The sequence below is a fragment of the Hetaerina americana genome, unplaced genomic scaffold (genome assembly GCF_022747635.1).
Source record: "Hetaerina americana unplaced genomic scaffold, ioHetAmer1.1.p SCAF_13, whole genome shotgun sequence".
NCBI lineage: Eukaryota > Metazoa > Arthropoda > Insecta > Odonata > Calopterygidae > Hetaerina > Hetaerina americana.
The window spans coordinates 1,337,534-1,356,173 of NW_027286403.1; the positions used below are offsets into that span (position 1 = coordinate 1,337,534).

General features: G+C 35.0%; 1 protein-coding gene across 1 annotated transcript in view; it reads left to right on the forward strand.

The window, feature by feature from the left end:
• Positions 1-18,640, forward strand: part of LOC139686115 (MAM and LDL-receptor class A domain-containing protein 1-like) — a 33,929-nt gene that overhangs the window by 10,207 nt on the left and 5,082 nt on the right. Inside the window, exons 7-15 of the mRNA XM_071583299.1 lie at positions 1,673-1,849; positions 8,173-8,329; positions 9,462-9,646; positions 12,090-12,174; positions 15,139-15,309; positions 16,565-16,673; positions 17,247-17,430; positions 17,619-17,706; positions 18,146-18,307. Of these exons, the coding sequence (XP_071439400.1) occupies positions 1,673-1,849; positions 8,173-8,329; positions 9,462-9,646; positions 12,090-12,174; positions 15,139-15,309; positions 16,565-16,673; positions 17,247-17,430; positions 17,619-17,706; positions 18,146-18,307 (1,318 nt within the window). The remainder of the gene's footprint in view (positions 1-1,672; positions 1,850-8,172; positions 8,330-9,461; positions 9,647-12,089; positions 12,175-15,138; positions 15,310-16,564; positions 16,674-17,246; positions 17,431-17,618; positions 17,707-18,145; positions 18,308-18,640) is intronic.

Here is an 18,640-nt window from a genome sequence, read left to right on the forward strand (position 1 = left end):
AGGGAGTGAGAGCTTGTTCCTAATGTCCAACATTACCAAAAAATACAAAATTATCAGAAATTTTGGTAGCATGATTAGAATTAATAACAACCAAAATCTCAACAAGCACATGATAGAAGATATTGGATTATTGAATTAAGAATTATAGCACATTAATAAGTTTAAGAAAATCTAAATTGAATGTAGAACATTCCCCATTTTATTTTAAAGAATGGTCACTCAAGTAGGTTGGAGGGGTTTCAATTTCATTGAGGGGCCTGTTCAAACACCTCACTTTTAGAGGGCCTTTGTGGTTTCCAAGCTCTCTCAAACTCTGCTCTGAGAACTCAGTGGTAGATCGTGTTATTGCTAAAGACCCCACTATATCACTTGATCCTTGTATAGTAAATGGGTTTAGAATCATGAGAGCTTATTCAGTAGATGCTTGGGGCTTGTTTCTCAAATTGATGTTCCACTGAGGATATTCTCTCACACCGATATGCCATCACATGAGTTTATATGATTTTCCAGTTCTCCATGTCATACATTTAAAGCCTCAATTCTTGGCTTCAAAGATGTCTTATACTCTTTAAAGTAAACTTAATGCTCGAAAGATAAATTTCCAATATAGCAATGGTTTTCTTAAATTTGGGTATCTCAATGACATTTATTAGAGTTTTTACTTTTACTCATCCCTCCTCCTGAACGATTGCTAGGAAGCATGCAGTTAGTTAAATGATGTTGGCAAATGACTACCCATAAGGAGCTCTCCACTCTCTCTCAAATTCTCAAATTTAAATAAACTTTAGATTTTAGGTAAATGATGTGAGCAAGATTATTTTGTTCTTAAACATTATCAATAATGGCATATATAACATGTTGAATGTTAATGAGGAAGAAACAAACCTCTTTGTTTTTTCCTCATTAACTATTTATGATATGTTAGTCAATTTTTGTCAATTATCCAAAAATACACTAATTTCATTGATCATCGGGTTGTGATAGCAGGTAGTTTTTGGTAATATTCATCACCAGCATTACTTGTCAGCCTAGCTACAGAGACTGGCCCCTGGTAATAACTAGCATATAATAATATACACAGTGCCTATGAAGGTGTACCACCTTGTGTAACATCATTACTACAACATAATATAACTTGGGTATTACTTTGGCACATTTTAACACAAACCCAGTATGCAATATCTTTTCAGCAAATGAAAGAATGAAGGGTTCCTCATGTACCAACATTTTAATGACATAGAGTTTGCACAATTTTCCAGCAATACTTATCCATCTATATTCACAATTTTCAAACAAATACCTTGTCATCTGTTTTTACTGAATAGAATACATTATTTTATTCTGAGTGAATTAATGCACTAACCAACTTCTTGATAATGAGGGTTGAGCCGTTTAAAATGTTATGAGTTTAAACTAAACTTGTAATTGAGTTTGCATTTCATTATGGGTCCTTTATTCCAGTTTGTTTCACCAAAATAAGAACAAGATATATTATTGACCATCAGTTCATAACTCATAGCTTCTTTTCATTGTTGTATCAATGGAATTATGTTTTTTCCTACTTTTCAAAATGTCAGAAACAATTAGAAATTAAGTCATTATCTTCAATATGAATTACAGTAGAAATAAGGTTGAATTTAAAACTTCAGTTATGTTTATTTTATGATTTCAGGTAGTGTTTGAATCTATTGCTAAGGAACAAACAGAATCATTTAGAAAATACAGAGGATTTGTAGCCGTGGACAATGTTGCTTTGAAACCAGGGCTGGACTGCCGAGGTCACTGTACCTTTGAAGGAGGATTTTGTGGCTGGACAAATGATGAAGATGATGACTTTAACTGGGCCTTGGTAAGTTTTTGGAGTACTTTTCAATTATTTTAGCATCAGGTAGCCACAATTCACTTGCGAGTATATTTTTGTGCGCTTTTTCATTATTAATACTGGTAGTTTATCATTTACGTTTTGGATGGAAACAAACTGTCATTTTCTGTCAAATTGCCTAGATTTCTTAGCTTTGTTAACAACACAGGACTTAACTAAACACACCCTGATAAACCAAACTACAATAAACTGTCCTTTAGTTCTGTATGCTTTCCATCTCCATTCATTCCATCCAAAAGGCCTATTCCTTTACTCGTGCTGCCTTCCCTGCCCGACCTTCTTCCCTCTATCAAAGTTTTCTACATTTCCACCCCAATTAAAATGATCTGCATTCACCTTTCTGATCAACTTTGGATTTATCCTAGCAATTCTTTCTCTTCTCCAACCATACCTTGTACTTTTTTGTCTGCTTTCCTTTCTTTCTAGTTAACCTTTTCCATCCTAATCCACATCTCAAAAGCCTCCAGTTGCACCTATCACCTTGCTTCAAATGATCATGTTTCCTCATTGAGCAAAACAGTGTTCCACATCAAAGTTTTTACTGATCTTTTTTTATATTCTTACCCAATGTCCCTGTCATTAACTCCATCCTCCTTAAGGAAGCCTTTTTGCAATTCTTCTTCTTACATCCATGCTATTTTAACCATCATGGTCAAAAACACCTTCAAGCTAGATCTGATTCAAACTGATCCACTTGCTTTCATTCTTACTCTCCTATTTTAATAACTGTGTGTGTGGGTGGGTGGGTATGTCTAATTGATCTTTATATTTTAATGGAAAATAATTGAACAAATATTGCTTTTAATATGATTGAGTTAACTTCCTGAAGTCCTTTGGTTCACACCTTAGTTTAACTGCTACAATTCCAGGAATTCAAGCTCTGGTTAAAGAGGGCTAATTAATTAGGGAGAGATATGGCTCACAGGGCCCATTTGTGAATAGTTTCAATGTCTTGTTTGATCTGTAGTTATTATCAATAAAAAACTGTCCAAATGCAGTGTGTAGACTCCATGAACTTAAAATATATGCATAGGGAGTTTTCTTTAATAGCTTTAGAGGAGTAGATATTTCAGTAGCTACATATAATTTACCAATTGAGATAATACCTCCTAATTTTCATTGTGGCGATAAAATAGTCAACCTAATGACTGTCACATTCCACAGAGTTCTGAATACATTTGCAATCCTATTTATAAATGATTTATATATAGTAGATATTTATTGGCATGCAATAAGAAGACCATAAAACAAAGATCACCAATGTGAAAATTGATCTGCCAGGAGAGAAAATTTAATCCAACTCATGATTAGCACAATAGCAGATGGGAAAATATCCTGCTATATATAATAATCCTGCAATATAAAATGCTCTGTTCATCACATGGGAGGATCATATCGATCTCAATGCCAAATTATTTCTTTTCTGATAACTCTGATCCCTAAGAAATTATTCAAAGTAGGAACCAAAAACCACTAGGTTCTAAAAAATAATTCAGAAATAATTTAATCAATGCACCTTTGTCTAAATAGTCCCTAACTCTTGTTGAATTAAAGAGTTAAAGGTAATGAAGTTGGACATGTAGTGAAACCATTATAAATTTATGTAGTAATGGCCACTTTGTCCACTCTTAACAATATGGAACTCTTTAAATCACAACTACCTATCATTCTTTAAAAATGTTTATCAATAAATCTACCACTGCAAAAAGATTGATGTACTTTCCCCATCCTAGAAAGAAGCATGTTTGCTACCACTAAATCAATTAGCCAGTTGAGTCATATTAAAAGCACTAAATTCTTAGAAAATAGTGCATAATAATATCTCAAACCTCAACCCTATGCAAGGAAATTGATTCAGCCTTGAAATTATTTTTTTGTGAAGGCTGCAGTTTACATAAGTAGTCACCATGTGAAACTTCTTAAGGTAGTGAGGTTTTCCTATTCATATCTGATGTATTTGAATGAGTTTCACAATTCTTCTGATAGATGAAAACATATACTTATCACATTTTAGATGGTGATTTAATATTTATATAACATGGTGAACCTAATATTAGGCAATTTCACCCTAGAGTGCTCGCTCTGTGGTGCCAAACTATGGTTCCATACAATGCATCCCCCTGATATTTAGAGGTGCACAGGATGAAGAGCTTTGAAACTCCTACCTCTCCAAGTGGTAGCTCTGATGGGTTGCTGGTTCCTTTTTGTGATGAGAGTGTTTTCCCTCCATGTGTGCCTGTTGGCACAGCCCCTTCATCATGTAGGGTGGTTCCTCTAGGTGGTGCAGTTGGTAATCCATCTCCCACATTTGATCCACCAGTATCTCCTTGCAGCATTAGGAATGTATTATGACCCATTTCAATGTTTGACATAGGTTTCTTCTCTAATGAGAGATTTCATGAAGCAGCAAAGGTTGGTTTTGACTCACTGATATCAATTTGCTACAGATTTTGCATTTCTCAGTGAACTCATCTATGTCACTGGACTTGCCAAACCAGTAAAATAGTACCATTTTAATTAAAGAAAACCAAGCCATCTTCAACATGAAGGTTCCCCCCTACGTTAATGCAATATCAAGGTTTCAAAAGCAAATTTATTTTTTGCCAATCATCCCTCCTTGCAGTAGAAGCCTGTTAGACCTAGCTCATCATCATTGAGTATCTCTCTCCTCTTGTCCCCTTTTTCACAGAGACATTGATGTAAACCAATAATATGGACAGTTTTTGTCAACTGATGACCATCGCTTTTCTTACTTTCAAGTAAGATCTCAACAGAAAACCTGCAATATGCTATGTCCTTACCTGACACATGATACACATTCAATGAGTTAAAAGGAGATTGAGTCTCAGATCTGTAATCATGAGAACTTCTAACTAATCTAATCGTCGTGCATGACTACAAATGCCTGTGACATCGTATGCACGGTATTTCGTTGCAACATCTTGTTCCTTTAAAGCCCCCAAAATTTCATAGTTTAATAGGATGCCGCGATAGCTTAACTGGCTAAAGTACTCGACCGGACATTGAGGAATCAGGGTTTGAATCCCGGTCAAGGCGAATGATTTTTGCCCTCTGAAATTCTTGCATTTTAATGTTAATGGTTTTTAATTTATCTGCATGTTCATTGTAAATCAATATATAAATTTATGGAACTTTGCTGTTGCAAAATGGGTTTTAGCTTTTCCTTATCAGTCTATGAATAGCCAGTTTTATCCAAAGTCACTTACAAACCAGGATGGGAATGGTTGCTGGTTACTGGTTGTTGCACACCCTATCCTAAACTGCCCTCTTGAACAGACAACATCCCGGCCTTGATAGAGATGCATCATATTAATTTGTTATGTTCTTACAGGTAGTACAATCAAACATTGCTATGATTGGTATGGATGCTCCACTATTTTTTAATTTATTGAAGGACCTTGAGGGACATGGTAGCCATTGCCAAATTATGTCAGATTTTAGTAATTCCCATAGGGGTTATTGCAGCAATTTTTGCAATGCAGTTTCAAACTGAATTAAATATTCCAAGGTGCTCCATAATTCCCTTTTGTTTGTTGGGCATTTCAAATTTATTAGTTTAACTTATAGTCTATCTGGGTCAGTTTTTGTCCTCTGCTTTGAAAATACATAGTCCCATTCTAAAATTCAATCACAATTTACTGTAACTTCACAAAGTTAAATTTAATGGTTAAATCTCTGGTCCCTTCAGCAAATGAAATGAAACCATTTTCAGTTTATGCTTACGTTCTTCCCATTTATCAATTGGATTCAACAATTCCATTCCATTATTGTTATCATTTGACTCTATGGAGCATATGCACAGCTTGAGGGTGTAAGGGATGTAGTATGATGCTATGGTACTTGCTTCCAACCCCAAGGGCCTGAGTTTAAATGCTGGCGGTGGGTGGATTTTTCAGTGATATCTCAATCCCTATTTGAGGTGCTTTGTGGAAAGCACTTTAAGTGAGTACGCCATCCTTTGGATGGGCTGGGAAACTGCAGGACCCTTGGTACCTTTCATTAAGAGTAGGCTAATGCCAATGCTGGATTTCTCTCCACCCTTCATCCATCTCTGAATATCCTACCCATACCAAAATACCCACCTATCCCTTCTGGTGCAAATGACCTCTGTTTGTTGGTCACATCCCCTAATAACTACTACTACTGGAGGAATTAATAGGATACTGATGATAAACCTGTGTCCTAAACATTCACCAAACAGAAAATTCTAACCCTACGTACCACAACATTTTTTTCAGAAAGTCACACTGACTACATTTTTATCAAATGCAGAGCATTCATCTTGGCTATGGTTTGATGCAATTTACTGCACTTGAATTTATTTCATGCTTCTGAGGACTAATTCCTACTTTTCTTTTGATAAGCTCCAATGCTAGTACCTTCCTGCCAACATTTACTACTTTTACTTCTGAGGGTTTCGTAATCACTTGAGCTTTTTCCTTTGAATTCTAAGGCAGCTCTTTTTGGTATCGGCTTAGCCTGCCTTTAGCTCCGTTATGTTTATGTTAGGTATACAGTAGTAAATTGGCATAGTTAAAATAGTTAATAATTGACATTAATATAGTTACAGTTAATGTACCTAATTGGCATAGTTAATTCTTACATTAATTAAAAAGTTAGAGCAAAACTATTTTATCAAATCATCTAGTGGTCTTTAAGAAGCTAAAAATATTACTAGGACTCCAAAATAAGCTGACATAAATTTCTTAGTGAGCTGAAAAATAGCCATCACCAATAATAAATATGTGTTTGCTAACAATTCACATTCTTTAAGATAAAGGTTCAAATTTAATAATACTTTCAAATGATTTAAGAGCCTAATATTTTAATTGTCCTCATATATTGATACAAAGTATATTTTTCTAAATAACTTGGACTTTAGATAGATATGATGATTTTACGCCCTGTGAATCTCAAAGAAAATTAAATAATCTGGATCCTAGATCTTGTGTGTGAATTAAATTAGGTAAGCAATAGAACTCTAGTCAAAATTCTCCAGCTTTTTTTGCTTAAGTAACAAATTGTATATTTTGCAATACCAACCCTCCCAGATAAACTTTTTGTTGAAGTACCAACTTTTATCAATATAGAATTTAAGGATGGAGTTGACCAAATCTGAGTTAATGAAGGGCAGTTACGATGTTTGATACATTATATTCCTTTCAACTTTCCCATGTTGACATGTTTTTCTCCCGAGGTTTTCTCCCAAGGCTTTATTTGGGCATAGAAGCACGACTGCTTGTTTTACTTTTTTTCCAAAACCTATATTAACAATTTAATCACTATAAAATAGGATTTGTGACTCAAAAAAGGCTACCCTTACACTTTTACATTCTGCAAAATTTAAATGCACTTTCAACACAAAAACCTGTTTCATTTGTATTCCTAATTCTGGGAAGCCAGATTATTTCATGAAATGCTAAGTCAGAACACCTTTAATGAGTAGTTATTATTATTATTATAAATAATCTGCTGGCTAGGTTTTTAATGGATACTGGTCCTATGTAATACAGTACTTCTAATGTACTTTACACAAAATATCCTTAAAACTAATTGCACAATGACTCATTCATTTGTTCTGCATACTTTCTATCACCCTTAATTTCATCCAAAATGGCTATTCTTTTCCTCCCCCTACCTTACTTACCTAGCACTCTCCCCTCTGTTACTGAGCGAAGCATACCATTGCCTCTCAGTTTCCACTGTGCCCTCTTGTCCGGTCTGTGTCAATTTTTTCACAACTGTCGTCAACTTTCCCCTACCATGCCAAGAAAATCATCGATGATTTTCCTTTGCATCCATTTTATTATTTCTTTTCTCCTCCATCCTCACATCTCAAAGGCTTCCAATCTACCAGATTCTCTAAACATATAAAACTACTCTCATTAAATTTTTCACTAGTTGTTTCTTTACATATTGACTCAAGGTTTCTGTCACAAGCTCTAGCCTCTCAATGAGGATTTCTGTCCAATGCATCTGTTTTTTTAAATGTCCTTATATCATTCTGCCCACCTCCATCCAAAGCACTTCCCAAGTAGGTGAACTTTGATGAGTGATATTTGATCAAAAAAATTTGTCTAGATTAGTTATACCCATATGGTCAAATGCATACACATATTATACAATGCCAATATAAGTAACCAAAATTACAAAATGAATGTTTTCATGCTTTCATATCTCAAATCATAAAGTAATGAATGTGTACAACTTTGAGTTATACAATAAAAACTTGAGAAAAGACAATGTCAAATTTTTTGATTGGATTTCAGGGAAGAGGTAGCAGAAACCCCTCCACAGGCCCAGCAACTGATAGATCAAGCTTTATGCATGGGGGAATGGAAGGTGGCTATGCATACATAGATTCATCATTTCCTCGGAAACCAGGGGATAGAGCTCGCCTCTCCAGTACAGAGTTGGAGCCTACAGGTGAATGGCTTAAATAATCACTATAATAATTATTTCAACATTTTTTAACATTCAACAACTGTGATTATATTTATTTGCATGGCTAAAGTTTTTCAACCAGGGTGCTTCAATTCTGCAAAGATGTTGCTTTACTGAGTACCATATTATTATTAATGTCAACATGTCACGTACAGGTATGAAGTACATCGGATACATTTTAGTTGTGTGTTCGAGTTGCAAAGTTAAATTCACCCAGGTTAAGGAATTAGAAACTTGAGCACATTGTATCTGATTCTGACTAACAAAACAATGGGTGAAGGATGGAATGCCCAGCAGATTTGAAAACTTAACTTGCAGTAAAATATGAACTCTATTTTCTCTCACACTCTCTCTTCTATTCTCTTGCATTAGCAAGCAACTTTGTAGTTGCCCTGGAGGGACATGTCAATGATGTATAAGCTGACTTATTTTGGCTTACATATTCTGTATCACAGGGTTTAATGATGTGATGCAATCATCTGTGAGTTTGAGCTCTTATTAACCTCATTTAATTTTTCAGGGGAGTTTAAATGGTGCTGTATTGAATTTACAAAGGGACTTAATGTTAGCAGCATGGTATTTTCTTCTATAATTTATTGATTGCATAATATCGTGAGAGAGAGAGATAGATGCAGGGTCAATCTTTTTCGCAGTTTGAGTTTTCACCCCTGTTGCTTAAGAATAAAGGAATCCAGAGTTAAAGAATCAGGGAGAGTAAGTGATGGAATCAGATTTAATTTGTAAACTATTTGAAATCGCCAAACCTGTATGAATTTCACTTCACAACTGGAAAATGGAATTATAATTAATCATAATTAAGAAAATCTAAAGTTTTTAGATCATATGCCAGATATTTGGAGGGCTTCATGTCGTTAAAATAAGGACATCAAACTTAAATAAGAGTATTTGTTGAAAATTCTTCATTATATAGGCAGCTATTTTTTGGAACACAGTTTAAAAAATTGGCTTGATCCAAACTCCACAGAAGCTACTATCATGAACTTGCAAGTGCTTAAATTTTTCATTGGTATTTTATTTTCTAAGAAGAATAATTATCAGTTTTTCTCAAGATTTTAAATATTTCTGTCAAATAAATATACCTTGATACTTTTAGATCCTGATAGCCCACTGTGTTTAAGATTCTGGACTCACTTATATGGAAATGGAATAGGAACATTGAGTATCATAATTGGAGATGAGAGGGAAGAGAAGGAGAGGGAAATTTGGAGCCTCTCTGGTGAAGCTGGCAATGCATGGTACCAGGCTGAAGTTCCTGTATCCTCACTGAACCCTTTTAAGGTGTGGTATTGAATACGTTCTTCATTAATTATATATGCAGCATATAACAAGCAAATATTAATGAGATGCTCAGCTTCAAGAATCATAAGATTAATACTTCTGATTACACCCCACTATTTCAGTCATGCTGATTTCAAAGGGAATAGTTTTTTCTCACCACTTCTAGGGTAAAGTTATGAAGAAGCCATTGTGATTTAAATTGAATAGGGGTGGTAGAGAAGGTGATACCAGTCAAAAGGAAATAATACCAGCTGACGTTTTCTGCTCATAATATGAGTGAAATGGAATTGCAATCCTGCAAATCTTAAAACTAACCCACAGTAGAAATACCCATGGAAGCATGGGTACAATAGCAAAGACGGGATCCATTTACTTGCAGTTTCATCTAGTTCAATTTCATTTCATACTTTGGAACAGAGTAGTATCAAAATAAATCAAAGACATGTTCATATTAATACAAATAATTGCCATAGAGTGATTCCTTGAAATAATTCAACTAACTTAAGAGCACAATTTCCTGTTCTACCAAAGGGTACTTTTCAAGTTCAAATCTGAAACTCATGTAGGACTTTGAAGAACCCGGCCAACATCATCCCCTCAGTACTAGCAGATACAATGTGTTTATTATCAACGGGCAGTATTATTTTCTCTGTTTTGACTGAAAAGATTTCATTACCAGATGAAATATGGTATGAGTAAGGTAGGGAATGGTAGGTAAGAAAGGTACGATGGAACCTTATCATCTTGTATAGCCCATTATGAAAAGCTAAGGGGAGAGGCATTTGCTTCATCATTCAGTGCAACTAGAGGGAAGACTTCAGAAAAATTCATTTTGGTTAACCACAGTCCTCTGATGAGTTGACCACAATCCAACAGTGATATTACTGGCATAACTTGCATTGAGGCCAGAACTCTCATGGGATTTGGAATAAAAATAATCTTTTCAACAATATACCTCCACTTGACAGTTACCTGAGGAGGTAATGACAGTGAATATGTTCTGTTGTGAAGGAGCTCAGCATTAGCCTTGTGGTGAAGAAGTGCTGGAGGGCATATTTTTATGACACCATTTAAAAAATGCAAGCTATTTAATACTAAGCAGCAGTATCAAATATTTATCAAAAGCTATGTACATCCTACTTATCTGACTCCATATTAATGAGATAACTCAATCTGTACCACAGTGACAACAGCTGGGAGGCTGAGGTAACATGGGAGTGAGCATAAAGGATTTCACTTCATACGGTAATAATAAATGCAGAATGGAATGAAAAAATTCAGCTTTGCTATTTACACTTAACGTGATATTAACTAATTAAAATTAAGCGGAATTAAAAAAAGCTGCATTTCTTTTCTTTCCGTATTGGATAAGTTCCACAAATAAAACAGTTTCGGGCGTGAATTGGAGGAAAAACTTCACACTGAAATTGAAAATAAACAACTTGGCTTTTCCATATAGAAACAAAAACCAAGTTGTTTAAGTTCCACAAATTTTATAAAATGCAAATTTAGATGGATGGTTAGGTTCTCCTGCCATCACAGCATGACTGCAAGTATTCTGTGTCCCATGTTGCCAAAACACCACTGCCAGGATTCAACCCTCATTGGATCCAGCAACCTGGGCCCCCTGATGATTCTTTTGATAGCACTGCATTAAATGTAAAAAAGTGGCACCTTAAGTGAGGTGAGAACCATTACAGGGGAAGCAGGGAGGACCAGGGAGATCCTCCCTGTTTTGGGGCTGCTTTGGGGATTGCAAATCTGTTGGTGATGGCTGACAAGTGCTCCTCATTGGAGATTAGACATCTGTTCCTCTTTCTATGTTGCTAGACTTTTTCATCCTAAGGTACTTCCCAGAAGTTTAGGCACCCAAAAAATCAAAGAGCTTTGGTTAAGCTGAGGACACTCAGAGGTGTCACCCTGAATCTAAACCCACCCAATGGCTTTACACTCTGGGCTACTGCATTTATTTCTAGAAATAGTATGTCTTTCATTTCAATACCATTAGTTTTAAAATTTCCATGTATTCTTTTATTTTGATATTTTCTAATATGGCTGGTAGTTAAATAGTAACATGCAAATTTGCAAGCTCTTTGATTCTATGACGAAAATTCTCATATATATATATATGTTTGTGTGCATGTGTGTAGAATGTGGCTTTTCCAATAATTATATGGAGATCATTTGATTATCTCGATTGAATAAGCAGTTGTAAAGATATTTGAAACATGTGCGAGAAGTCATATACCCATCCAAAACTTTTTTTCACAAACTTTCCCTACCTTTGCCATGCAGTGAATGTTACTTTTGAAAGCAGAAATATTTATTATATATTTAAATCATTAGCAAAAAATAATTTTTCAGGGAAAATATATTTTGAAAAATAGTTCATATTTTTAAGAATATTTTTAATATAAGAATTTTCTGTTTTCTTCATCTATAGATTATATTGTCAGGAGAGGTAGGCAAGAATAACTTGGGAAATATTGCAGTAGATGACCTATCTTTCACTCATGGCAGTTGCCCAAGTAAGTGATATTATTATTTAATCCAATTGTTATTTCCAAAATGGCCAAAAGTTAATTTATGGATGTATTCATTAACAAATCATTTATTATGTGTTGCTTGAATGACATTATGAAGGGAGAAAGAAAGTGATCGGAATTGAAGAAAGGTTAAAAGTGTCTAACGTCAGGTTGTGTTTTGTCAAGAAAGGCAGGGAAATGTACCATAAGAATATTTTTAATTTAAGAGTTTTTTATATACTTCATCTATAGATTATATTATCAGGAGAGTTTGGCAAGAATAACTTGCTTGCTTGCTTAATATAGCTTGTGTTCATCCAAAATCTACCTTAACTGGGAGAATATCAGTATATCAATTTGTGTTGCTTAACAAGGAGCCCATGTGATCCTGAGAAAGCTATTTATGGACAATGCAAGGACTTTATATGTACGAGGGTCATCCGGAAAGTAGTACCCGTTCGTGAAATAAAGACACAAAAGTAAATATTAACAAACATAAAAAATTTTATTTGAAAGAGGATACTTTAAACTACTTCTCAACATAATCTCCAAGCAAATTAAGGCATTTGTCATAACGTGTGACAAGTTTCTGTATTCCTGCTGCATAGTCCTTCGCCGCCAGCTCATTGAGATACGCGAGGGACCCATCTTGCACAAATTTTTGCATAATGCAGATGGTGTTTAACAATTTCATGAACAATTGTTCGAGAAACATTGGGAAAATGCTCACAGATGTCATCAATTGTGACGCGCCGATCGTTCCTCACGAATTCGTCAACTGAGCTCACCAGTTGGTCTGTAATGACCGATGGTCTCCCCGAACGCTCATCGTCGTGTGTGTTCCCCCTCCCCATGTTGAAGTTGCGACACCACCGCCGAACAGACGACTCGTCCATTACATTGTCTCCATACACCTCCTTTAATTGGCGATGAATATCACATGGGCGAACGTTTCTTGCATTGAGGAATTTAATCACTGCCCTCACTTCACAACTGGCGGCGTTCTCAATTTTTTTAAACATTGTAAACAATCACAGAAACAACACAGGCAATGCTAGCGTCACGCAACTTGGCTCAGAGAAGGCAGACAAGCCACTGAAGCTATCTGACCTCGTCCAGCGGCTACTCGCGTCGTCAGCACTTCATGCGGCACGAACGGGTACTACTTTCCGGATGACCCTCGTAGTTCATAAATTTTTTTCATGTGTCTGCGTAGTTCCTTTAATGTCAATATATATCTTCCACAGAAGAAGGTGATTTGATTATGCTACGAAAAATTTTGGAATAGTTGTTTTATGTTACTATATATATATATATATATATATATATATATATATATATATATATATATATATATATATATATATATATATATATAAACAAATATATATATACATATATACACACACACCCATATATAGTAACATGAAACAACCATTCCAAAACTTCTTGGTAGCATATATATATATATATATATATATATATGTGTGTGTGTGTGTGTGTGTGTGTGTGTGTGTGTGTGTGTGTGTGTGTGTGTGTGTGTGTGTGTGTGTGTGTGTGTGTGTGTGTGTGTGTGTGTGTGTGTGTGTGTGTGTGTGTGTGTGTGTGTGTGTGTGTGTGTGTGTGTGTGTGTGTGTGTGTGTGTGTGTGTGTGTGTGTGTGTGTGTGTGTGTGTGTGTGTGTGTGTGTGTGTGTGTGTGTGTGTGTGTGTGTGTGTGTGTGTGTGTGTGTGTGTGTGTGTGTGTGTGATATAGAAGCACTCATGAGAGCAATATAACGGCACAATAGGACACAAAATAAAACAGGTAGCACGGACCACATAGAGTACACTCACATTGAAGATTGTTTGATCTTTTGGCCTTCTAAGAGGCCTTCTTCAAATAATACTCTTTTTATCATGAGTTGAAGCCGGCTGGAATTTATCATATGCGGGATTGGCATTTATGTGCCTGGAAGGGTTACTTTGTCATTTCCAGAAGGTTTCAGCAGAAATTGAGGGTATCAGTGAGAATGTTGATGTGGTTGATTTTTGGTGTAGGAGAGAATGATATGCCTTTACTAAGGACGGAAATTTCATTGTCAGGTATTTGAATGGTTTAGAATGTCATGGGAATTGTTGGGAGGAGGGGGGTGTTGGGACTGTTCGGTGGTGGCTGGCGTCTGGGAAAAACTGGAGGGCCTTTGGGAGGAGGGGGGAGGTTGTAAATGCTGCGGAGGTCTGGCTTGTATTGAAAGAGTGGGGGTGATTTAGGAGGAGGTGGAGGGAAAGGGTGAAAGTGTGGAAGTTTGAGACCTTATAAGAAGGATATACAAAGATTTGACATTTTTTAAGGAGAGATTGACGTTTTTGTTGGAGGGAACATCGGGCAGATAAAACTATGGCATTGAGCTGTGGAATTAGGTAAGCAGCAGCCAAGGAGATAATTTTAACGAGGGAAAATAAGTTTGATTTGTGTTGTTCACGAATGCATTGATATTGCTTAAAGAAAAGGTGGGTGTATTTTTTTGGTAAGAAAATACGTTAAGCTAGGGGTGGATATCAGGAAGAGTAGCAGATAATGGCAGGTCTTACTTGAAGAAGGCCTCGGAGAAGGCTGAAAGCTCAATCAATCTACAATGTGAGTGTCCTCTATGTGTTATGTGCTACCTGTTTTATTTTGTGTTCTATTGTGCCGTGTGTTTCTTTTTGTGTTATCCAAACAATATTTTGGGACAAATATAGTCTCATAATGAATATGACAAAGGTTATTTGATTCAGCCTTTGAATGCAATGAAATGTACAATTATTTCACTTTGGTACAGCTTGAGGTAAGGGAAGCTGTCTCTGAATGTTGGAACATTCACAGTCCTCTATAGTATTCTCAATCATTCTATATTCAGATTTAAATTCTAATGAATGGTGGCAAAAGTATTAAATGAGTGTACAGATTCAGCTTTATTACATTGCCTTGCTCGTTTATTTGACAGCTACACCTCAAGTGGCCGCACCAATACTTGGTGACTGCTCCTTTGAAGTGGATGAATGTGGTTGGAGCAATGTGGGCTCAAGAGAGCGGTATGATGATCTGGATTGGGAACGTATCTCTGGCCAGGGAGTTAGAGCACCATCACAGGATCACACTCAAGGCAATGAAAAAGGTAATTTGATGTTAAAATTGATTGATTGCATTGATTCAGTTCTTATTTTGTAGCTAATTTACTTTGGACAGTAATGGCATAAGAAATGCCATAAATATTTATGGTTAATGGCAAATGTTCCTGAATTTATTCACCAAATTCTTGTTATTGCAAGTATTATGTGAATGGATATTTATGCAGATACTTATACTTATATATATATGTGTGTGTGTGTGTGTGTGTGTGTGTGTGTGTTTGTGTGTGTGTGTGTGTTTGTGTGTGTGTGTGTGTGCATGAACACACACAAATATATATCCATATTGCAAATTTTCTTGCACAAAATTACTGGTATCTAGCAGCACCTCACCATATAACCTTTCAGTAGCTGTTAGGGTATGGTGTAGATGTAGTCATATTGCCAAAATTAGGTGACAGTATACTTAACATTGATGTGACTAACACTTCGGAGATTATAACAAACACAGGCAACACCTAGGGCAATAGCAACCACAAAGCCATTTTAATAAAAATTAAAAATAAATATGTGATAGTGACAAAGGAAAAGTAGAGAGTATATCTATCCGGTAAGGGAAATTTCATTGGCTCGAATAGAAAATAGAACTCCAACTGCAGCCTTTCAGGTTTGAAACTCACAGCAATGACCCTGTACTCATTTGGGAAAGTTTTTAAATATTATACACGTATGAAATGGGATGGAAAAGTGTATTCTAAATAGATGAAGAAATGATAATAAGGAACTCTGATAACTGAAACTATGAGCTAAGAAAAGTTCATCCAAATTTTAGAATCATTTAATAAACTAGTGATAACATTCTTATGAAGAAATTTTATGGTGAATATGAATGTCAAGCAAAATTGACAAAGATTTCACACAGAGTGGTAAACCTTCTACAAAGTCCATGTTGTGTCGTACCACTTAAGATTAATGAGGCATGCTAAAGTTATACCTTCTTCATTAAATATGAAAGAAGTTCACACATTAAATAGGGTACTGTGAACCTTGTATCTTGCTCTCATTAAAAATGTATCAAACTGTTTCTGTTTAAGTTAGTTTTTTTGCTATTTAAATATGATTGTTCCTACTGAGAAAAAAGTTTTATTCAATTAAATTATTAAATACTATGTTGTTATTATTAAGAATAAAATTTTGTCCCTTAAATATCAGATGAGTTTCAAAATAATGTTTAACATATTTCAAAAATTTAAAGTGATTATTTCTGTATTTATCCTAATGTTATTTATTCAATAAATGCAGGATTTTTCATGGCTCTTGCAAAAAATAATGTTCAGAGACCTGGTAGTCGAGCATGGATTATGTCAAGAGAGTTTAAAGGAGGCTTGGGACCACAATGCATATCCTTCTGGTGAGAAACTTTGAAAATGCACAACTATTAATGAGCCGTTGTGCATGGTTATTTTTCAGACCTCTTTTTCCAAAAAGCTTGCTCTTACATGAAATGCTCATGCACAATGGTGGATATAATAATGTTAACATTAATTGAAATATTATTACAAAGGTATTAATACTGACATGCAATTTTTTTAATATTATAGAACAATAAAATCAAAATATTTGAAACAGTTTTACTAATTCCAAATCATCTCATTTTGCACTTTTATTTCAAGAAATATCCAAGCCTTTTATATCATAGTTGGTGAATAGCATGTTGAATTAACACGAAGATGTTAGAATATTAATAAGTCATTGAGGAATATGAAATATTTTTTGATTAATTTTTTCATATCCGTAGGAGTGGTAAAATGGGAAAAAAATTAAAAATATGAAGTATGATATGTGAGACGATGGCTAGGAAAACATATGATCTGTTATTGCTTTTTGTTTTCGTAAATTACCTTACTTACTTCCTATTGTAAAATTTAAATGTTTTTGTCCTTCTTATGTAACTTAATAACACACTTATACCTTATATCCACAGGTATATTCTTAATGAGCCTTTCATTGACAATACTGGGCCCAGTTTAGGAGTATTAGGTATTCATGTGAAAACTCAGGATAAAATGGGAAATGTGAATGTGACATCAATATGGAAGTTATACAATCATCAAGGACCAGAATGGAGGTCTGGCCAAGCCATGATTCAAGAGACAATGGATTATTCTGTATGTAGAACCTGTCATAAATGAGAATATTCCCTATGTCAAGCAAAAATTTCAAATTTTTTTATTGTTAATATTTCCTTAATTATCCTTAAATTAAAGTTTTATGCATGGTACCCAGGAATGCTTATATAAGCATTATTTTTGCTTTTATGTCCTAATATTAACATATTAAAATTCTCCTCATTCAGATCATTATTGAAGGGACATGGGGTTCCAGTAGAGCAAATGGCTTCATTGGTTTTGATGACATCACATTCTATGGTGGTGCTTGTTCAAGTAAGTCCTGCTAAATATATACTCCACATATTCATAAATATTGTGAGCTCTAAAGAATATTTTTCTTTTAATATTTTTTATTAAATGCTGCACTTACAATATCATGCAGCATGTTTCCCTTAAATCTTAGTCAGTTGATTGTCATGTCTACAGTTATAAAATGCACTTTGAAATCGAGGTAGGTGTTTGGCAATTAAATAATCAGCCTTGTTTGCACTTACTAACAAAAATCGGCTCTTTTCATGATATTATATATCAATGATCCCTGTGACACCGTTGAAATATATAATGCCAATATTATGGAATTTTCATTTTGAGTACACACTTACTTGGACCTGACTACTGTATTGGCTGATATACCACAAGAAAATAAAGAATAGGATATCACCCAGTTAGATATTACTTCAACCAAAACATCAATATGTTCATATCATTCTAGCAAAACCAGCAGCTGCCACTGTGCGAACTGGTGATTGCCGTTTTGAGAGAGACATTTGTGCATGGCAAAATGAAACTCTTGAAAAAAGCTCACCATCATGGAGACTTGCCACAGTTTCAAGAAGACCTGCCAATCTTCCTGACAAAACATTTGGAGCTCCTGGTAAACTACTTGTACAACTTATTCAAGCCATTTATTGCATCACCATATGTAGTAGTGTTAACTCTGTAAATGGTGGAGGAGGAGAGAGCATTGCCTCCATGAGATCACTATAGACAAGTTATCTCTTTTGCATAGCAAAACAGGATGGCTGTTGTCTTTTTACTTGAATGTCCATGTTATGGATGAAAAATATCTTTACTAATTGGAGTATGGTTGGACTGTCTCGTTTAATTATTTTTTTCTTCAGAAATATTTGTAATGGGAAATTGATTTGTATCTAGTTATCATAGCAGAAGCATGTTTTGGTAAGAGGTGTTTCAGTAGCTTAACATA